This window comes from Falco biarmicus, chromosome 4 (assembly GCF_023638135.1).
Source record: "Falco biarmicus isolate bFalBia1 chromosome 4, bFalBia1.pri, whole genome shotgun sequence".
Classification (NCBI taxonomy): domain Eukaryota; kingdom Metazoa; phylum Chordata; class Aves; order Falconiformes; family Falconidae; genus Falco; species Falco biarmicus.
The window spans coordinates 71067367-71090871 of record NC_079291.1 but is presented as its reverse complement, the minus strand read 5'-3'; the positions used below and the strand labels follow the sequence as shown (position 1 = coordinate 71090871).

Here is a 23505-nt window from a genome sequence, read left to right as displayed (position 1 = left end):
TCCTTTCTAAGCATATTACTTTTTAAAACCTCTACACCTGTAACGCTCCCCATCAGTCACTAACTTTTAGTGGTACGTTTCTGCATGCTATGTAAACTGCCCCAAAAGTGATGGATGCCATCAACTTAAAGATCAGCAACACACATCGGTTGTCACAGACAGGGAAATGCAGTGCAAATGGTTTCCACCAGAAATCAACACATAGGTTTTACTCTATGATGATCAAAAATATGGAAATAAAGAGTAAAATTTTATGGGATGCAGAGATGTGGACATTATTTCTCATTCCAAGTGTTTCAGGCAGGTAATTTTCATACAGACTAACATACACGAACCAGACAAAGTTTAGAAGCTAAGTGCTAACCGCCCCCAGAAATACAGTTTGATATTAAAAGAATCAGTGTGACATTCAGCTGGAGCCGTATAACATAAAAACTTAAGAATTTAAATTAAGCTTTCAAAATTAGCTTTCACTTTTGTAGTCCAGCCCTAGAAGAAAAAGCACATTAAATTACAGAAGGTATGAAATGAGAAGTCACCTTAGAAAACATTGAAGAAAGCAAACTCATTTTTCATGATCGCCTGTCTCAGTAAGAAGCCAACCAACCACGGCCTAGCCACTTTCGCCAACAAGTTTGCATCGCGATTGCTAAAGTGTTATTAAAAGTAGGACTCTAGCTTTGGTGGGGGTGGGGGTGGGGTGGGTGTTCTGCAGGGGTTTGGGGGGAGGGGTAGTATTGCTTTGATAGCATTTCAACTCCTTGGCTGAGGCTGAATGCCTACTTTCTAGATACTGCACAGGCTCACTGAAACACTAACCACCTTTATATGCAAAAGAGAACCAAGATGGTAAATGATGTAACTGTAAAAATGCATATTGGGGCAGAACCTTTTATACAAGAGCAGTATTTTTCTGTATACTCGTTAAACTAATCAATTCCTTTGACAGTACTTTATGAAAACATCATCAATATAATCCCATGGGGAGAAAAAAGGAGACATACTGTACCTGGTGTATCCTCAGCAAGAATGGAATTCCAAATGTCCCAAAAACCTCTTTGTGGAAATGTGCCACTGTGATTAGCATCTCGTTTTCTTTATCTATATCTACCTGGTCCAGAGGAATTTCCTAGATCCAGACAAAAAATTATTTAGCAATCAGCTAAAACATCCCCGAAAAGTTACTTATTAAGTAACTAAAAGCATAATTGATATGCTGTTACTGATATCAAACAAGTCTATTTAAAAACAATTAAAACAACCATGCTGTTTGACAGAATCTTTTTACAGGAGTCACTCATCCCTGGCATGACAGCATTTCAGCTTCCTCTACTCAGTAAATACTCTCCTGGCTTTCCCAAATGTTTGTTTGGGGTTTTTTTTGGCATGAAATCTATCAGCTGTAGTAGTAGCTGATAGCAATCTCACAGACTACTTCTTGTCTCCTCGTTAGAGTTTACACAGGAAACAGTTTTAATTTTTAAATTTCTGATCTTTGAGACAAGTTAACAGATTTGAATGATGGAATATGTAAAAAAAATCACATTATCAAGTACTACAACTTGGCTCAAGAAGCTCAAATTTAACAGAAAAGAAAACAGAGTCTTCTAGAAAACATAAGTTTAGAGTAAGAAAGTGGGTTCTAAGCATTTATATCATGAGACCTCAAACAAACCTTGAAATTGTTGCTAAGGCAGCAAATGTCCTATGGACAAGCCCTTGCCTTCATGTATTGTTATAATAAACATACATAAAAAAATTAAAGAATGAAATCATTACAGGGAAGCAGATGGAACAAATGAAAAATTTTAGAAGTATTATGTTTAAAAATACATTTATATTATCAAGTAATCTAGCTTGCTGCAAGTATCACAGTACTGAAAAATCAGAAGACACAAAGAAGACTCAACACCTGAGAGAGTTTCTTCTCTCAAAGTCAAGTTTTAGAGTTTCTTCAAGGCAGTAATATTTACCTCTATTCGAAACGTTCGACTTGTTGCAGGTGACAAACACTCTAACAGCTCATCTTCCTGATGGACACCGATTATTTTGTAACTTACAATTTCTAGCAGCCTTAAAAATAAACAAACAGGAAAAGCATTTGAAACATTGAATCAAAAAAAATAATAATAAAAAAATCAATGCAACATTTCCTTTTCAGACCTTGAGAGGTATTACTGTAGTCAGGTCGTAAACAGATGCTACTACTGTGTTTGTAGAACTCTGAAGTCAGTCTTTAGTTAAAATTAAGTTGTAAAGTTACAAAAAGTTAAATTAATTCTAGCTTATGGCAAAAAAGCCTGTACATGCAATTAGAAGACAAAGGTTTTTAATTTAGATTATTTTTTAAAATCCCTTTAAATGACTTCACTTTTAGCTCTTGAGAAGTTAACAGTATGAAATGCTTTCATTGGAAACAGTTATGAAACTGGGAGGTAACAAATGCAATTGATGAAACCTATGCATCTCAAGGATGTAACTATGAAATACAAAATAAATATTTATACAAAATGCATAGTCATAGTTAATAAGAACACTCTTAAAAATCAAAAGCTTCCAGATTAGCTTTAAAAGAGTATCAAACTGCAGTTGTTAATTACAGTTTCCAGAGAATTTAAAATTCTATGGATACTTTTCTGCGTAAAATCCATGTGATCACATAAAAGAAACCCAAATCTTCCAGCTTTACCTTAATTTCCCTGAACCTTTCTCAGAGAGTTCTACAACTTTTTTACATTCTTCTAACAGGTCCCGCACACACCCATGCTTATCTGGATATACTGTTATTTCCTATAAAATTTGAAACAGAGAAATCGTTAGAAAACCTGAAAACGGGAACTATCATATTAAAACACAGTATACACTGGATTCTTCATCAAAAACCCATCTTTAAAAGACAACAATTACTAAAGTGAAGAACCATGTTTTCTTCAATTTTTTTTTTGTTAAGAACTGACACAACTTTTTTTAGATTTATTTTTTATGGGACTTTGGTGGCCTGGGTTTTGGGTTTTTTTCTTATTTGGTTGGTTTTTTTACATAAGGTACAGCTTTGTTCTAATTTTGGGTTACTCGGGGACAACAGAGTGTACGAACCATAGTCACAGCCGTGCCAGCTTTGACACAGAAACAGCAGCAGGAGTGTGACAGCCAGACTCAATCACTCACCTCTTCCCTAAACTGGCTATTTAGCCATATGCATTTAAAACTTCTTCTGTTTTCAAAATCAGTTATTTTCATTTTGAGCTTAAGGAAGAAAAGAAAAATACTTTAGGCATACTTTGTAAAGGGCAGAATTATATTTTTTTTTAATTTGCACCAATACAAACAAAAGACTCCTACCTGTTGATAGTAAAGTTTTTTAGGCTGCCTAGGCTTGAAGAACTGCAGAAGATCTCTTAAAGTACCTTCATAATTATGTCTAAGAGGATTACCAGGGCCATCCCTATAACTACACAGGAAAAAAGAAAAACACTAGTATCTCTTTACAATCCATCACTGCTCAATAAATCAAACTATCAAGTACAAATATTTTTATTCCTGGTTTCCAGTTTCACAAAACTGCTAGCACAGCCTAAGCAGCAGCATATTCAGTGCTTAAGTGATGTTAAATACAGGTGAGCCTATGGGAAAGAAATACCATTCCTGTGCGTGGTGACTCTAGGGGCTGTTTACAAGCTCACCTTTAACACTGCGGGGTGGCAGACCTACATTCCTCTGAAACTACTAGTACAGCAGCACATGCTTTATAGATTGTGAAAAGTTAATTTGTGGAGCCATATGACACAGCAGATTCCAGAGTGACCACAGCACTGTAAACTATAAAGAGCTATTCACATTATGACAGTCTCACTGATGATGACGGGAGATACCTATAAGTTAATAAAGAGCAATCTATGCTTACACGAATACAAAAAGATGATATAATTTTTGCACGCACATTAATCCTGCAGCAGATACATATAACTACTAATATGCTGTTTTCTGCTATAGTTCTATACAGACTCAAACCCAGTTTTATACAACTGTGCCTGAGAGCACCATTTTAACCAGAAATGTCCCTTTTAGCAGCTGTGAACTTGTTAGATCATCGTCATCTTCATGAAAACTCATTTACAGCCTGGGGAGGGGGGCATGCGGGGCAATCAGTTAACTAATTCCTGCATTTAAACATGTAAAATTGGCAGAAATCCTGCTTTTATGTGCACTTGTTTCTGCTCTCCTCCATTCTACAAATCTACATTAACTGAAACAGCACTTGCACTAGCTCAGTAATTTGTCCCATACAAGTAAGGCTTTGAAGTAAGTAATGATTTTAGAAATTTAAACAACAGTCCTTTGAAATGCATCTTTTTTCAATGACACTTTCTGGAACTCTTCTAAAATGTGCAATTCTTTGAGGCTATAGAGCTAGCCACCGCAATACTTAAAAACTGTCTACGCAACTTGCTGTGCATGCCAGAATCCTAACATTTTACTGGTAAAAAGTTAACAACCTGAAAACAAGCTACAAAGTAACTGCTACCGATCTGTATTTGGGCTAAGTATTTTAAAGAATAGTTTAGATACAGAACATTAAGGAAATTCATCTTACCCTTGTGATTTGAAAAACTGTAATAGCATTGGATCCGTATTAAGTCTTTGCGCAACTGTCTTTGCAACCTGCAAATAATTTTTTTGTAAGTTCTGAATTATTTCAGACAGTTATGACATCGCTTTACAATGATACAGTCGTTCACTACATGTCAAGAACATTATGTTACTGTAATTCTGAGAGACCCACTACGTCTACCTACTTCCCCAAGGCAAACTAAACTAGTCTATTTAGCTTCTGAACAGTTGACACAAAGCAAAATCTACTAGAAAAAGATAAAAAAAAAATTAAAAAGGGGGGGGGAAAGGTAACTGTTTTATTACAATAAATCACTGTCACTATAAGGCCACAAAATCCACAATAGCTCTACTCCTCTTTTGGGCTTTTTTTGTTTGTATTTGTTGTGTGTTTTTTGTTGGATTTTGTTTGGTTGTTTTTTTTAATTATAGTATTATCGGGGAAATCAGTTAAGACTTGCTGTTTGAAAATTCCTACTGTTCTTTAATTCACTCTAAGGAAGTTAGCTTGCTGGGCAATATCACCACATCATTGCCATCAGTATATTTCATGTCACTGCCTCACAAAAAGCATGGAGATTCTCTCAGTTTTTCCCTTACCACAAAAAAACTATAAAGAATTTACGCTTCAAGTGAAAATGAAATAAGAGAAAGAGAGTTGCCAAAAAGCAGATGATGAGAACAGGATAGCCATCATGCCTGACTTCCACTGTGTATGCAGGTGCTCAAAGTTCCTGCCTTTGGTGACAGAAAATACAACTGCCTGGGTTTAAGTGATCTTTTTGATGCTGACAACAGCAACTGCCGGAGAACTGTAGGGAGCCAAATCTACTCAGGCTCTGAATAGATCAGATCAACTTTAGTTTTCGTTGTCCAGTTTTCCTCTTCTAAACACCCCCAGTCACCCTTCATGAATAACAGGTTTGATCTGTTTGTGCCACTGAGCATTAAACAGCATTGTGTGAATAAAGCAATACAGTTTGGTCTACAAAATAAATATTATTGGTGATACTACAAGCAGAAAATAGGCATCACTAGATCCCCAAGGTATTTTCCTTTTAACAGCTAAGTTGAGTAAGTTTTACATGTCACTTAGAAAGCAAATGCATAATTTGATTAGAATATAAATTTCCCTGACAAGAGCAGAATGGCATATCAAGAAAGAATCCTATTGTCAGATTAACTCATCATTAATAAGACTGGGAGTTCTCAGAGCAATTTTTTCTCACAAGCAGTAGTGCTTCCTTAAATTTGTCATTATCACAATGCAAAAAGTGCACAAGAATATATCTACTCTTTTCTAAAAGTACGTATAATGCACTTGTGAACTAGTGCAAAAATTACTTTCAGTACAAGGAAACAAAAGCAGAGAAACACATGGGACACATACCTGAAAGTAATTCATCCTATTGGATAAAGTAACAACAAAGCCTGGGTCATTGGGGATGGTTTTATCACAGAAAATGACATCCACACGATGATAGAGGTCTCGGAAGTATTCTTTAGCTGTTGGTAGCTCACTGTTATCATTTTCTGGGTCATCCCTACAAAAGCAAACAAACGATAATACCATTACATACCACGTTGTTACACATACAAGCAGTCAGGGCTTTTTAAAATGTTCTACAGTAAGTCAGCAACAGTTGAGAGAAACAGAAATAAAGTTCAGAAACCTTTTTAAAGAGCCATCACTTGTACACAGTAGAACTACAGAGTCAGTAGTGACCCACACCCCCGAGTATTTCTGTGCAGCGCAAGGGCAAATGCGCTCACCCCCTGCGCTCGCTCACTCGGTAATCTGGCAATATTCTGAATCCAGCTGTTTCACAGCAGCATTCCAGCAGTAGTCATCCCTCCCTCCCACCCCATTACTGCACGACTGTATTAACGCTGCCACAGCTTTCCATATACTCCTGTATCAATTGCTTTGCAGAGAGGCCAGATGTACAACAGCACTCCTTGAACCACAGAAGCAAAACAGTTGGCACAGACGCTGGTCTGGGTCACTACTGCCTGGTACCCCTAACTTCTCAGCAGAGAAATAGCACCAGGGTACAAGCTGTGCACTTACCCAGGAGTCAGCAGCCAGCCAAAGGTGCATAACACCAACTGGGTCAACAGGGAATGCGAGTTCCAAGGCATGACATGAGAAATACATTCATCTCACATAATCTGGGGTAAGAGTGCTGAAGATAGACTAGCTGGCTTCCACCCACTGTCAGCCCATGGAGAGAAACAGAGCAACACAGTTGGGTGTGACCATCAGGAGTGAGAGCATAGAAATGCTGATTTATAGCCCTGACAAGCTTATGAAAGATCCCTTTAATGGATACAAGATGCAGGAGTTCTCCTTTTGCCTTGGAGAAAACTCCAGTTGAAGCACCAGTACACCTATGAGTTGCGTATGCTCAGGCAAACCGAGAGCATCTCATCACCACAGACCAAATAAGAAACATACTGTGAGCATGAGTAAAAGGGAAAAAAAAAAAAAGAGAAAAAAAGGGAAGGCAGTTTAATTCTAGGCTGAAAGGAGCTCCACGCCAAGAGCCTTGTACAGTGGTAATGGTACAGAGCTCAAGATGTGAAATGTTGGTAGGCTCTTCAGAGTGAGTTACAGTGGCTCCAGGTAAAAAGCTGCAGAACTCAGATGCATTGCTGAACCACACCCTTTGATAATATTAAGACCTATTTTAGGTTATTAGTTTTCTCAACTAGGGTGAAACCTTCTTGTCCTTAAATAATGTGGCATGTGATAATTAAAACGCTAACAGAATTTTTTCATTTCCCCTTTGAATAAACAAATGAGAACTGCTGAGGAACATGCCTACTGTTGGAAAATTATACTTTGCTCTTGTTAAAATGCTTAATTAAAGGAAGTTCTGCATTCAAAGTGAATCAGGTGATTTAATTGCAAAGATAAGCTGTGCCCTTTAAAATACATACTTCTGAAACACTATGATGTCGCCATCCATGAGTTCATCAAGAGCTTTATCAAGAGATACATCATAGTCTTGAATCCTTTCTGTTAAATTGGGTTTAACTTCCTGCAATAAAGAACAAAAAATTGTTGATCACAGAATAACAAAAGACAAAAATAAAGGTCATGATAGTGAAGAAATCATCAGGTAAGGTAACTTCTATCTTCAACTGAAACAAATGGTAGATAGGCAAATTAAATGTATTGTTAGCTAAGGCCCAGATACATCTAATTGCTATTGATAAAGCTAGCTGCTCATTTTTACCATTGAAATCTCACTCAAGTTATCTTCATTTTCAAAAGTATTTCAGCATTCAGCATTATCTTGTTAGCATATAAAGTTTTTCAAAATTCAGAGATTAATGTTCTACTGATAGAGCTTCCAAGGAAGGTTGGAGAACACCGATTCACTCGCTTATTTTAATAGTGCAGAACTTTTGTACAGCAATTTACTTGTCTTTTTTAATAAAAAAACCCCACTAAACAAACACCAAAACCCTATTCAAAATGCATATATTGTAAAATATCTATATGCATGTTACGTATTCATAGTTGAAGGTTGACCTCTTGGGATAAAAGCACCTGTCTAAACAAACTGGAATCAAACTGCAACCCTGACCTGCAGAGTACAGTACCTGGTGGTTCTGCTCTTTAGGATGCAAGTGTGCGCGCTCCCCTGCAAGCACCAGAGAGAGCAGCATGACTGCTAACAAAAATCATAATAAAAAACGCAATTCCTTGCTCTTACTATAGCAAAGACTTTGCCTTGGCAAGATCTGCATCTTCAGCACTCAATAAACACAGCAGTTATAAAGATTCACAGTTGCTGTATTTGGGCAGAAACAGGTTAGCAGAAAAAGTATTTTATTTGCTGACTTCTAACTTATGGAAGGAAGGAGAAGATGCAACATTTTCTCAACTCTGCTGTTCAAGAAGGACACTGAAAATACAATGGCCAATAATATCAGCATCATTAGTTCCTTTAATGCTGTGGGCTCAGAGGACATGCACAGATCTAGCAGAGTAGAGCTGCCCATGTAGGACTTCATGTAGAGATATTTTGTATTTAAAGCCTCACACTTCTAGCTGTATGATTTAAAACTATCTGCTGCTACTCTCTTGTGGCACTGCAGACTTCAGAACTACAGGTTACAGAGCGCTTATGATTTATAAATTTAAAATTCATCAGTTACCATTGTTATGAGCAACCTTTTTTTAACCAATAAAGCTTATTTTTCTTTAGTTGTAACACATAAAAGAAAAAAATGTTACAAAAAGTCTATCAATGCAAACCTCATAGAGGATAAGGTTAGTTTCTTGTGGAAATCCTGCTCTCTCACACATAACTGGAAGCAAGTCACCTATTGGAAAAGAAAAGGAACATGAAACATGTTGCAATTTAACTGCTCGTGAGACCTCCTGCAAGAAGGAGAGAACCTATTTTTCTATCTTGGATAAAGAGTTTTTAAATGCCTAAGAAAGACAGCCTTTCAGGTTTAAGCTTCCCTTATTGACACAGAGAGACAGACTTTTAAGATTTCCTTCCACTTCATCTGAACAAAACCAACAAAAGTAAGTGCCAGGCCATCCAAGATCAGAGTGATTGATGAAATAACACTGTTCCTTCCCCAGAGAAAAAAATTCACCTCTTTAAAAAACAAACAAACAAACACACACACAAACACAGCTAAAATACAAAATTAGAAAGCATGTACGAGTCAACAAAATGAGAAATCTAGGTATTTTTACTCAGTGGACATTTGATGAATTCTTTAAATGGACCCATATGAAAACCAAAGCTCACGCCCAATTCAGTCCGAGCAGATGCTCTCAGGCTACCATAGTGAAAAGGTGTAGAGAAGTTATTTTAAAAGCTATAGCAAAAGCACACTCCACGAAAAACAACTTGAAATAGAAGGAAAAAACCAAACTGGAGAGCAATATCAAATCACAAAGCTTTACAGCAAGTCTAAAACAGCTGTTTATGTGCAGCAACACCTGGTGAATACAGCAAACCTGTAGCAGAAAAAAAACCCTGACAGCCAACAGTGTATTAAGACAATACTCTCAGCCTTGCAGAGTTTTACTGACACAACATGGGGAAGAAAGCTAACAAGTGTTGGAAGAAATGAGAATTTCCTCCTGTGGCCTACACCTTTGATTTCACTGATAAAACTAATACAAAAAAAAAGCAATCTATTGTCTTTTAAAAAAAATTAATTATAACAATGAAATCTAATTTTAGAACTCACGTATTTTACAGGATATAGGTGTATAGATATGTCCACAATAATTCAAACTCCGAGTCTTCGGATCATACATCTTCAGAAACAACATTACATCATCTATGAATCAAGAAACAAGATTTATTTTTAATTAAGGTTTATTTGAGTATGTTGGGGGTAGGGGGGGTCACCTAGCCATTTTTCTTTAAACAGTAACAATGACGTGTCTGATTTATTATTTTCATTACTGCCTTTAAAATTCTTAAATGCTGAATTTTTGTAAATCTTTCTATAAAAAAAAATGTTCAGTGATTCTAAAAACACATGAAACCTCTTACACTTGAAGAGGAGAAATGAGGGGGGGAATGCATTAGAAAACCTAATTTCAGCACTGCAGTTTGATGGGTACATCAATGTCATCATTGAAAAAAGGACTGCACAATATTTTCTGAGATATATCCAAAGTAAAAGTATTTTGTGTTCCCTCAAGTTTTAGCAAATATGCTTACGATCTTTATCGAACTTGGGTAATGTTGCTCCAGTAGCAGCCATCTCTGGATCTACTGTTTCCAAAAATATTGTCCATGGATTTTCATTGTCACTGAGCTCAATCATCTATGTAGAAAGATGTGGAAGAAGAAAAAAAAGTCTCTGGAGAATATAATATAACTTGATATCTGCATTTTCATCGGATATAAGAACTTCATGACATTCTATGAGTGGGAGAATTAATTTTTTAATTGCATTAACAAGAAATTTAATAAAATTTATTAAGAGAAAAATGACAGATATAAAAACATCAAAAAGGTTTTAATGAAGCACAAATTACAGTTTTTATTTTAAAAAAGACCTATTTATTTTTCATTTCAAAAAATACACCTACCTTTATTATGGCAAGAAAATCACTTTAGAAGTAACACGACAGTGAAACCAATCAGTTCTCTGTGGTATTTAAGACACAATGTTTTGCATTTTACACAATTGAATCCAGAGTTTCTATCCAAATATTGGAGGACTCAGAGAGACATTTCTGTTTGAAATCTAACATAAAAATCATGATCATGCTTTTTTTCATGGAAGAAAAAACATGTACCACACTCCTACCTCCTATCCAAATCAATCCACTCAATTTCAAGTTCTCAAGTATCAAACTTTACCAGATAGAGGTTAAACTAAAACCCTGAAAGATCTGATGTCCAAAACTTATAGAATCTTAAGAAAGAACTAAAAATTATGGGTGACATACAGAAATAATGTCATCTATCAATTAATATTTACCGTTTTATTGCCATCTGCTTCATTATCTAGCATTGCAGGTCTTTTTGTTCCATTACTTCTAGCTTGCATTGGCCATAATCTGATTTGATCCTGGGGAAATCCCTAAAATAAATAAAATTCATGAGACGAAACAAACAAAAGGATGGCTAGATACTTCTATTAAACCCAAACAGATCTTCTATTTTAAAAGGTCTAAATTATGACTGTTGCTGACACCTGGAGAAAATAAAACTATGAAGCAACCATATGTCATCAAATAAACACATACAGATACTCTCAGCTACAGAAAACTTACCATCGTTTGAGAGAGATTTTGAACAAATTCTGTAAGCGTGGAGTTTTTTAATACTTTGAAAACAGTATACTTCACTTTTTCTTCATCATACATATCATTGCCTTGGTGTCCACAGAACTGATCCTCTGCCACTATCTGAAAAATTACATTTAAATGTTACTATTCATATTAACTCAGCTGCACAATGTAATACCTTCTCACGATGCTTTACGATGCGACATACTGGCTCTCTGGATAGTGGCACACTGCTAACTATTCGTGTTCTCATGAAGAAAATTTGCAAGTGTACAGATTATAATGAAATTTTTAAATTGTGATTGATAGGCAAATCAGTGTGAGTAATTAAAACACACTAATTCTTACAAATCCCGCACAATTACAAACCAGTTGTGCTTAGATCCCAATCTTGGTAACATGTCCCCTAACAATCTTGGCACTTAGAAAACAGGCTAATAATTATTTTACCGGTGTAATGCAAGGAGGCTGGCCTAAAATGTCTCCTGTACCTCCCACTGCTCCCATGCATTCTTTGGTGACAGAACGACAAATGGTGCAACTCTGCCGTCTCTCCACTGAGAACAGCTCTACTGTAAATGCAATGGAGAACAAGCTAAACCTCACCGACATCTCTACTTATGAGCACCAGAAAGAAGATGCAAGGAAACGTGAAGGAAAGTGGAAAATGGGTTCCATCTTCTTGTGCCAGATGGGCTCTGGAAAGAGCCATAAACAGGGTTCCTTAAGGCAATTCATAACAATCTAGTCCATCTGGCTTTTCCAAAAAGATAATTGCAAATATAAGCACTCTCTCCTTCTGCTTCTACTTGACGAGCTCAGTTTGGCAGTAGTCCAGGCTTGCAGCCTATGTCTAGATATATCCTAATTCTAGAAAATAATTCCTGAAGGAGGTAAAAGTGTGGTGACAGGGCAGCCATTTAAAATAACCTGGTCCTTTTCCTTCCACCTGAACTATTTTTACTTGCAAGCATATAACTTCTAGAGAAAACAGAAGTGTCTACAACATACAGTACTGCTTGTTTCATTAGGATGCATTGCATGCGTAAAGATACTTCCAAGCACTAAAATAGTAATTTCACTTCAAACACTACTTCTGAACACAATTTTTTTTAAAAATAATAAATTAAATCAAGGTTTGTCTTGGGTGGCTCAACATTCTGAATTTTTAATAAGGTAGTTGCAACTTGATCAGTTTCAAATGCTGACCTGCACTTGCATATAGAGGTGAGCTTCCTGCCTCTCCTTCCTCTTCTGAGCTTCTATCCTTTTCTCTTCTTGTAGCCTTTCTACAAGTTGTTGAGGGATATCGTGGTCCGTGACAGGCTGCAAAACTTCACCTGCAAAGCAGATTTTGTGATGCCACTTCAAGATTTACATCAAACAGGGTTTTCTTCATACACACTTTAATTTCCTCTGATTTGAAGTCAAACCCAGCCTTTTTTATCTTTTAATTAAAAACACGGTTTGATATCATCACATTCTGGCAAAAGAGGCATTTTCTATCCCAAGCCAAAATGCACTACTTCCATGAAATATGTATCATAGACTTCTGAATTAAATATTCCTTTCAAGATTAAAAAAAATAATATTTACCACCACTGAACATTTTTTTAGTATACATATATCTACACACTCATAATCAATGGGATTTAGTTTCCACCACTGAAATTAGTTCACCGATTTCTCCATGCTATAAAACAATCGAGGTTGAAGCTCTTTGCAGATACAGTCTTGCTTTACTGTGCTAAGACAACGCTAGACCAGCACGTACTTTCCAAAAGTGAGAGAAAGGCTGGCTGATCACACATAATCTATAAATTCCAACTACTACTAACAAAGCCCCTTTGTATAGGAAGACTGCCAATGCCAAAGGTCGGATATAAACTATAGCCCTAAATCCCTGTATGTAATCTACTTCAGAACGCACGCACAGTATACATACTTAATTTCGATTCCCTGATGTAAACCAACATGTACGCATTCGTACAGTGCCGCACAGATAAGTCGTCATCATGACCTCCATAGTTGTGTTCAATCGCTTCCTCCTTTGTACATCTTGATACAACGTCGTCATCAAATTTACACCACTAGAGAGAAAATTTTATATAAATATAATTTTACACATAAAAACATGTTCTTGAATTATAAATTAATCCTATTTCTGGTACGTCTTTCAGTTCTTTCAAGTAACTAAAATTGCTCTTTCAGCAGCACAAGTTTAAAACAAATAATTTAGTTCAGTATAATTTCTGCTGCCTGCTGCTTGCACTCAGCATAAGGAAGGCCACAAATACCAAACCTTTACTGAAATATTTGAACATTTCACACTGCATTTCAAAAACTCAATAATTATTCAGAGAACTTTCTTAAGACTGTTGTTCCAATAGCTAACATTTGAGTCAGAAAATTTACTTTATTTGTTGTAAAATAAAAGAAAAAGCAGTGATGCACAAGATATCTAGTCATTATTTGTACATTTAATTTACAGCAAATTTTTAATTAAAACAATAAAGCCAAATAGCAACACATTCACAGCAAAATCTGACTTCTACTTTTACTGTGGAGAGTCATGTATACACAAAACTGATCGACTCCAGGGAAGAGGCACCTGACCTACAAACGTCTGATCTGATCAAGTCACCTAAACCTCTAACAGTGGGACGAGTGCAAAGATACTGAACTTCTGAGTTACAGAAACATTTGAAATGTTCTTATTTGTTTCAGCATAAAGTCAGCCTAAAAAAAATGCTGAATAAAATCTGATTGTAGTCAAACTTCAACACATACATACACACAACTGAAAGGATTCCCTTAGTTAAAAAGTCTTTTGCCGAAAGCCAATAGCAAAGATGAAGCTGCTCCTCTTAAAGTGACTAATGCTTCCAAAGGCATGCTCCTCCCTGCAGAACAAAACCTAACACAATGGGTGCAGGTTTTTCTTTCTGTAAATACACAGTAAGTTTCCCAAATACATCAGAATAGGCACAAAATGAAAGCCTATCAAGCTAAAAACTACATGGAGATGTCAAATCCCTGTGTGATGAATTAAGTGTGCCAGCAAGCTCTTCTGTTAGAGAACAAAAATTGCAAAGATTTGCCCATTATGAAAACTGCAAGTATATATTTGCAAAACAGAAATATGTTTAGCTGCTTTTCAATACTCACTTTGCCATCCCCCTTTGGATTTAAGTAAACAACATAATGTCCACCATGGTTATCTCCACTGTGTACTAGAACTGCATGAAGAATGTAATTCGCAGGATCTTTAGGATCTGTTTTTTGCAAAAATTCATCTAGTGGCAACTGTTCAGGAAACTCAAACCTAGTTTTGAAAAGAGTTAAGACAGTTGTATTTGTAGTTAAGACAGACACAGGGTATTATGCAGGTCATCAGTACTTACTCCTAAAGCATGTTACAAAAATTGAACACGAGACTGTTACAACGCCTTTTCTAGCCAGGATATACTGCATACAGTGGCAGGTTTTATACTGTTTTAATACAGAATAAAGATAATATACATAAGCACCTCTGAAAAAGTATGCCCTCAGTAACAAGGGGAAGGGCACTTTAACTGAAATAGTGCTATTCTGGATTCACTGTCAGGGGGAATGCTCAAAACCTGTTATTTTCTAGTACATAAATACAGCTTTTCTAGCACAGGTATCACTGCACTGGAACATCATTTTGAAACGTCTTTCACTGATGCAGTCTCACCTTCTGGGTAAGACTAAAATTGTTTCAATACAGATTTCATTTTCAACCAACAAAGTATCACCTAGAGAAATTATCAGCCTCTACTTACAGTGAGTGGGCATGGAAATAGATGGAGGGAAAGCAGAGGACTACTTACTCATGCTGCTTACTCTTGTGACAGCCTATGGGAATATACCAACTTTCCACCCATGGCACAAAATGTTCCACAAAGTCTTGAAAGACACATTCACTTGTTTCGTATTCAGAACAACAGCTACAAATGCCTATTTACGTATTTGATTTGTCATTCAGAAGCCTAACACTCAATTAGTGCACCTTTTGGGGACCTCCACCGTATGTGGATGTGCACACATCTTCCTCTTGGAATTGAGTCAAAAATAATAATAAAAAAATTTTTTTGTAAAATATGTCCATAGATCCACATTCTACAATTCAAAAAAAAAAACCAAACCACAAACAGAACAAACCCCCAAAAAACCAACCATCACCAAAAAACTTACCTATCATTTATCTTGATGTTTTGGTCAGTCTGAGGATCATACATAAATCTCATGAGCTGTAGGTGTAATACTGGTGGCAATGTTAGGAACTTCACACCTTTCTCTGCCTCCTAGACATTTTAAAGGAAATAAAGGGTTGAAATTGCAAGATTTTTAACAGCTCAAAATACTCTTCCTATGGACTTTCATTTTATAGGCTTGACAATACAATGGGCATCAAAGAATGGTTCAAAACTTGGGTGGAACTTAATCTTCATGCTGCACCAACCTTCCCATAAGCTACTCCAATAACACACTTCATTTAAATTTAGGCCATTCATACAAGCCCAAGTGAACACCTCACTGCTTTAAGAGCAAGTTACCTGTATAAGTAAAATCAAAAGAAAATACAGAGGCAAAAACTTGTTTCAGATCAAGTAAGAATTTCATGTTCATTGTATCCTGCCAACAAGTATTTGGCTTCTATGCCCTATATTCCTAAAAACAGCTAAAGAATATACAGAACATTACTAACAGAACCTGGTATATGGAAGCTGCAGAAGCAAGCTGTAGTAAACCAACATTTTTTTATAAACTACTCCAGCTTCCTACGGTGGGTGCAGCAAAGTGCAGCTGAGAAGCTCAGAAAAAATGTACACACACATAAATGTTTAAAATTCCATGGGTTCACTTGGTGTTCTTGTTGATGATACAAAAATGACCTAAAGTTACTTTTAGAGCTATGCCACTTTTTTACTAGACATATAGAAGAACAGACTACTCCTGGAGGAAGAACTTCTCAGTCTTGAGAAGTGGACAAGTTAACCATTCCAGTCACTAAAACACTTACAGGTATAAAAGTAAAACTCAGTGCCCCTTAGATTGTTTTAAAATCCAAGCTCCATCTTAAAAGAGACCTAGCAGCAATTAAGAGGAGCTATGTAAAAAGCTTGTCTGAGGAGAAAAATCACCAAAATCAGCTGATATAACCTGGAATGGGGTTTGCAACATTTTCTGACTACTACGGCTTAAAGGTTTTTTATCGAGGACACAGAAATAAAATTTAAAAGCCAATTATAAAAAGAAAAATACCTGCAAGCCATGTTCTCCTGCATCGTACTTGTTATCACCATCCAACTGTTCCACTGCAACGTAGTCAATGAAGGACTCAAAAACTAAATTAAAAAAAGATTTGGGATTTGTAGGGAAGGAGGAAGAAAAAAAATGTAAGTTTACTCTAGGCCTGGGGGCTTAAAAATGTATTAATCAAATAGCATATTAAGACATGAGAGTAGGAGAGTTTGCGTTTAAATATCTCTGCCTTTATTTTAAAGTTTTATATTGCTTAAGAACGTCAAGAAATCCACCAAATTGAGGCACACATAGAAATATCAACAGATTTTAAAATCCCATAGTTAACAACTGTCTGCCAAACCTCCTATTCTCACTTTGCAACTTTTAAGTATCAAGCTAGATGATTCTGTTTGCCCGACTGTTACAATCCCTCTTTTGTGTCTTGTATGCCAAGTACTTGGTAAACTGATGACAAGGGACCACTGTTGCGCTGCTGTATTTAGATCATTCTTTTTAGTTGCTTATTACTGGGGTCAAGTCTAACTAAGAATCTGTTTCCTCCAAGTTCATCTTCAGATATAAATATAACCTACTGTCACAACACTATTGTTATCACCAAGGCACAGCATGCACTATTACAACACCAGAAAAGTTCCTAAAATTCATAGATCTTTACAAAAAGATAGCAGTGAGAGAATTAGGGACAAAGGAGTAGGGAAGGGAAAACAGATAATGTAACCGAAAACATTTTCTGCAGAAAATGTTTTCAATCAGGTGTCTTAAAGCAAGGATATTTCAAAGCGCTGTGCAGCAACAAACCCATGTGCAATCAACAGGCACTGAAGTTGCCCTACACACTGATGTATTTGACTGGTGTATATCACAATGTATCACTTACTGTTTTTCTTTCCCTTTATGCTTAGCTGGATGTCATAATAGTCTTCTATTCGTTCAGATCGATAATCTACGTGTTTGCATTGGATATAAGACTGTCAACAGAAACCAAAACACAGAATTTCAATGTATAAAAGTAACAGTTTAATTAAATTATTAAAAAAAAAAGCCAACCAACAAACAAACAAACAGATGAAATACATACCACCATTTTCCCTCTGAACAGTTTAGGAATAGTGCCTTCTACACATGTGCCTTTCATTTTATTTTCCACATTATCAAGCAGCTGAAAGAAAATATAGTTTTTACACAGGGTAAACTTGCAGGTTTTTAATTTATTCATCACACAGATGACTACTTCACTGATTAAATCCTAAATCACTTGCATAAAAACAAACTGTTAGTCTATTGATGTTGGCATCTTCTTTCTAGTCCTTTAAACCCTCCTCTTCCCCCTAAAAACTGCACTGAGGACTACTCCAGCTACATTCCTCCGAGTCTGCAAAACCTCATAAATGTAACAATGCATTTGCATCTTCAAAACTGCATTTCTCTCCATGGCTATATAAGGACCACTAGCATACATTCCATCTATTTTCAACCTCCTCTATCCTTTAGAAATTCCTCACCCGCAAAAGGGCACAAACAATGCCATTCTTAAAAAAAAGAGAAATACACCAAGCCAAAAACTGTCTTAGAGACCTAATTCAAATTAATTAGTACACCAATATTACTACGACTGTTACTGAATTTTATTATATTTACACCACATCAAGAGACGACATTATGCATCAGAGATCAGTAAAAAATAGTAAATACATACCACTCGACACAATTCCTGGACATCATGTTGCATGAAGCTGTCTAAAGTTTCCCACCTTTAAATGCAAATTAATATAAAAATCACTGTCGTATGAAGAAAACTTACAGCTTAAAAGACATTTTTGTGATTTCTTTGCAGATCAAGAATTTAATACCTAACAAGATGTAAAGACTTGAGATTTAGTACTGGCTGATGCACAGGTTTTTTCAGTTCTGTAGCATTTACTTAGCAGGAAGAAGGGACAGTGAACTTGTGGGACATCTTGGCAGCCGTTCTGTGCCCACCTGCCTTCTCTCTTTGTGGATCTGGGTGTGGGGACTGGGAAGGCAGCCGGAGAGGCCAGGGCCAGGCTGTGGCTAGCAGACGAAATCTTCCAGTCTACAACCTAGTCTCAGTTCATGTCAAAAAAAAAAAAACCACAAAAAAACCCCAACAAAAACAAAAACACAAAAACACAAAACCCCATCCCCCTATAAAAAGCTCTTAAGAAAAAAGCCCTGGGAGCAATTCAGTGCTGTCAGAATCGTTTCCGCAGTATGCTTCTAGCTGCCTCTTCTGAGGGCCCTTCAGGTGCAGTCAAGTAGCGATCGGGGATTTCAGCACATGAAAGGAAGTAAATGGATTTATAGGAAATACTGGCTCCTTTGTGCTCATCTAAATAGTTAATCCTGGACACACAGAAACTCCAAGGATCCATCCAGCTTCCTGAACTGCCCATGTATAAACACACTCATGTGAAGGAGGGGTGAGAGCAAGTCTCTAAATGCCTCGTGCCAATGTGGCACACTGCAACAAGGGTGTTCAGCACTACTGCCTTCAATAAAAAAAGCAGCATAAAGTGCTTTTAGTTTTGGCATGAACTACTTCCTTCTATGAACTCTACCTTAAACTCAAGAATGCTTTTTAAGTCTCTGACAACTCTTTTTCTAACAGCCATCTCTCGCAGCTGTATGAAATAAGCTGCATTTACTGTAGGCTGTAGCTTCAGCATGAGGTTCAACCCTGGCCCTTGAAGCCACAAGGGGTGATCAGAAGCAATGACAACCTTATCTCCTCCTCCCACTCCTCTCAGGGACTCACTGCCACTGTCACACGGGCAGCATACTACTCCCAACAGTGTGCCAAAACAACTGGGGGGGGGGGGTCCACACTTAAACAAGCTGCACGAAGTGACCTGTTGGATAATTAAGAATGCAAAGTAACCTCCTGACTCCCTAGGCTTTAAACACTAGCCAGCTTAAAGGACAAAATCAAGGAAAAAGGTTACATACTAATATTAAGATAAAAAAGGGCTCCCTAACAGTAGCATCACTTTACACTGAAAGAAGCCAAACTTCGAAACTCACAATACCCAGTAAAAAGCTACACTCTACACAGCATCTAAGCAGGTCTCACAGGGTCAGAAACCCCCCTCTAATTTTGGAAGGGGGGGCGAGGAATCTTCAAACACATTCAAAAATTCCTTCCCAAGAACGAAGGCAGGCATGAACACATTCTTAAAACCTTGCTCTCGGACACAAAATTAAGCATCTGCAACACCCTCGGGAAAGGTCTCTCCATGCTACGAAAGATGACACAGCTGGGATCTTAACTCAGGATGAAATATTTATGGTATCAGCAAGTCTTTCCAGTGTGACAGGATAGCAGGAGCACTGATAAACTAAATATACAGTGTGCTAGTAGAAAGAGGGTATGACCAGATAAACATACAACACTGAGGTTACCGATTTCATTTTAAAATTCCCCAAAAGGTTACAAAGACCAAGTTTACAAAGAGTCTTATCAGGACAGAGCACTACTAGAGGCTTTAGCAGAAGATGTGGGATGGACGCTAGGACAGCTATGTGAAAAAGATGATACAAACTTCTTAATCTGTTTTTAAATTAAAAAATGCCTTGCCAATATTACTACATAAGACTAGTTTATAAATACTTTGTCACACTGTAATGCAAAACAAAATGTTTTAGGACAGTTTTTGCTAAAATCTTTCTCCATGCTTTCAGGACATGCAAAAAGGAGGCTTGTAAAGGTGAAGCTAACCTTAATCTTCTGTCCTAACTTGTGCGCAACCGAAATATCAAGCTAGTAAAAAAACCCAAAGAAACAAAAAACCCAAACCAAACAAACAATCCCCCCAAAAAACATCAACACCCTAAATTGAGCTATATTGTATAATTCCATGTCTAGATATTCCCAATTTAAAGTTACACCTTGAAACACCATCTCACAAGAAGTACCACCAGACTGGAAAAAAACCCAAGCAGTGAACTGGATACCGGGCAAAAATGAAAATAAAAAGCAAGCCTTTTTGTAGATGTTTTATGGAGGAAAAGATGGTGCTAGAATGAGGAAGATGCAAATTATTACTTTACGTATGTGCTCCAACACCTTTAACGCATGCAACAGATAACTCCTCTTAAGCTTTAAATCATGAAACAGCATACAGCATTAAATGCTTCTAAATTCTGCATAGGCAAAAATACATGCATCTTTGATATGCCATGAGAAAATGTTGTTAAGTCATCAATGCAGAACTAACAATATGGAAATGCCAATTACTGCTATTCCTCTACATTTAAAACAGATTTAAATTTTTAAAAATACATTAACAATACATGAACTGCAATGTTTCAACAACATATTTTGTCCTGAATTTTACTTAAGTGAAATACATCACACAACTTTCAGGTAACAAGTAAATTATATACAGCTACTAACAGCTGTGCTTGACTGCATACCACTTCCCACCCAACCCCCACCCCCCAAAAAATCTGACTTAAGGATCAGCCATCTTTAGTACTGACAACAAATAAAAATCTGTCCAAGTAAACTAAGAAAATTTAGCAATTAACATAATGCTGTATTAACACTTCTCTGCACCTCTCTAAAGAAAGCCTGACTTAAATAAAACTTTTTTAAAAGCTTTACGGAACTTGTAACAGCCTGATAAATAGTCCAAATTTCTGAAACTTACCCAAAAGATTTTGTTAACTTCTTAGTTCCAACTGGTTTGTCACTATGTTGCAGCTCATAAAACACTCTTTGCAATGCTAAAGGAACACTTTTGGATGAATCATCTCCTTCTGTGGGCATCATGTAAACAGCCTAGAAAGGCATTTAGTTCAATTAGTATCTAAGGAAAAGTTTATTGCTCATATTGTTTAATGCATTCTTTCCTCTTCAGTGACTTCCTTCATATAATTCCATTTAATCATCATTCCAAAAGAGTCTGAAGAAAAAAAAAGATCTCATACTGTACTGTAAAAACATTAATTGTCTGGAACGACTCTTTAGCACAGTGGTTAGAAAGATGTGAACAGATTCAGTTCATGGTTATTTTATCTAAACAGTTCCCTTATTCCACCTTAGAAAAGTAAACACATTATTAAAGCACTCAACACCTTCGAACAACATATCACACCTGGCATGTCTAGACAATCGTCACAGTAGGACCTGATACACTGATCAATACCATAGGCTTTTGAAAATAACTTCAGGTTTGTGCTGTAGCTTGGCTATCTGTGAATATTGCCACCTACAGTGGAGGAAAAAACCAAACCACCACCACATGAAGCCATAAAGGGCAACAAGTGCAAGAAAACAGAAACTGTCCACACGGAGGACAAGGATGTCAGAGGAAGCCGAGATTCCCCAATACATTCATTCCTACCTAACATCATTGCTCTCCAGCAAATAAACAGCTTACAATTCAATTCACCGATTATACTCATCTGGGAAGGATTGAGAACAAAGAAATTACACAAATAGACCAAACAGGGATTAGGAGAGTGCAATAGGCACTGAAATGAGATTCACTTCTTTAGAAGTGTACACCAATATATCTAGGGAAAAGCAACAGCCAAGTAAAGGTATTTACAGGGAGATGCTCATTTAGAAAGCATAAACATAAAAAGGAAAAAGACAACTCCAGAAGGAGATTAGGTAACAACACGTGAAAAACTGAAGACTCCAATATTAAGTAGCATATGAAAAAACCTGTTAAGAAACAGAAAAATTGCCACCTGAATTTTTGCCTGTAAAACAACAGGGGATGATACATTTCTGCAAGTGAAGCACTGAACTGGATCTCAGTAGTTCTCACTCAGTTTCTGCATCAGCCTAGACCTCAGAGGTGTCCAGCACCTCTAACTTAGCCTGTACTACAGTTCCCTCCATACAGGACAAGGTTAGTACTTCCAGTACTTAGCTGAATTCTTGGGGAAACATATTTATTGCTACCTGAAAGCTCAGTCCAGATATGATGGGAACCAGTTGAGACAGACATTAGATAAAGACACAGCTGATAGAAAAAGAACACAAGGGAATGACAAAAAAGAAAGGAAGGGGGGGAAAAAAGGCAAAAAAAAAAGTTGTTAAGTTGGCAGGCCAGTTTCCTATTCCAATTCTGAATAGCCACAATATTTTTCAAATGTACAGCAACATAAATACTTTGAAGAATAATACAATAAGCAACTATCTGCAGAATAGCTACAGTAATAAGATGAAATAAAAGAAAATTTGTTACTGAAATATCAATCGGTTTCATAAAGGAAGCAAATCCCTTACATTCAGACAGAAAAATACTAGTTACGTATGCAACTGTAAAGCAATATGACAGTTCACATAACTATCTTTTAGATTTTAAATTTAATTTCCCAAATTTAACAATAAAAAGAGATAATCTAAAGCAGAATCGTGACTGAACACTAGTAACCTCCAAATGTTATGTTGCTACTTAGTTCCAAGCTACATCGTTATACAGTAGTACTTTTGCATATAAAAAGGAAAACGCGGCCACAAATTAGCTGGAATTTATCATCAACTTTTTGTTGAACAACAGCCACAGAACTCTTATTTCATTGGGGTAATTTTAAAAACAACAGTCCAGCCTCACCCTAACGGTAACAAAAACTTGGCTTTAATTTCAAAATTTGCTTAAACTGCTTTTTTTCAATTTCATAAATAGAAGAAAATGGCATCTTCAATTTTATCATCAGCAACAAGTTTTAACTTTTGAAACTCAATAATTGTTCATGCCATTGTTTTTGCCAATCCAGCAGGGTAACTACCTGGCTAGCCTGGAAAAATTAAGAAAACAAAATATAGCATTTTCTCC

The 23505-nt window shown here is 36.6% G+C and overlaps 1 protein-coding gene across 2 annotated transcripts in view; it reads right to left on the bottom strand.

Annotated features, from left to right (window-relative positions):
• Positions 1 to 23505, bottom strand: part of USP7 (ubiquitin specific peptidase 7) — a 75708-nt gene that overhangs the window by 5589 nt on the left and 46614 nt on the right. For both annotated transcript variants that reach the window (XM_056334558.1, XM_056334559.1), the window contains 22 exons: positions 21364 to 21494; positions 18390 to 18444; positions 17772 to 17852; positions 17571 to 17661; positions 16691 to 16773; positions 15620 to 15729; positions 14570 to 14726; positions 13347 to 13491; positions 12611 to 12741; positions 11387 to 11521; positions 11092 to 11193; positions 10323 to 10428; positions 9841 to 9933; positions 8882 to 8949; positions 7555 to 7655; positions 6002 to 6155; positions 4595 to 4662; positions 3343 to 3451; positions 3169 to 3246; positions 2690 to 2790; positions 1974 to 2073; positions 1010 to 1129 (listed from right to left, as the gene is read on the bottom strand). In XM_056334558.1, the coding sequence (XP_056190533.1) occupies positions 1010 to 1129; positions 1974 to 2073; positions 2690 to 2790; positions 3169 to 3246; positions 3343 to 3451; positions 4595 to 4662; positions 6002 to 6155; positions 7555 to 7655; positions 8882 to 8949; positions 9841 to 9933; positions 10323 to 10428; positions 11092 to 11193; positions 11387 to 11521; positions 12611 to 12741; positions 13347 to 13491; positions 14570 to 14726; positions 15620 to 15729; positions 16691 to 16773; positions 17571 to 17661; positions 17772 to 17852; positions 18390 to 18444; positions 21364 to 21494 (2319 nt within the window). The remainder of the gene's footprint in view (positions 1 to 1009; positions 1130 to 1973; positions 2074 to 2689; positions 2791 to 3168; positions 3247 to 3342; positions 3452 to 4594; positions 4663 to 6001; positions 6156 to 7554; positions 7656 to 8881; positions 8950 to 9840; positions 9934 to 10322; positions 10429 to 11091; positions 11194 to 11386; positions 11522 to 12610; positions 12742 to 13346; positions 13492 to 14569; positions 14727 to 15619; positions 15730 to 16690; positions 16774 to 17570; positions 17662 to 17771; positions 17853 to 18389; positions 18445 to 21363; positions 21495 to 23505) is intronic.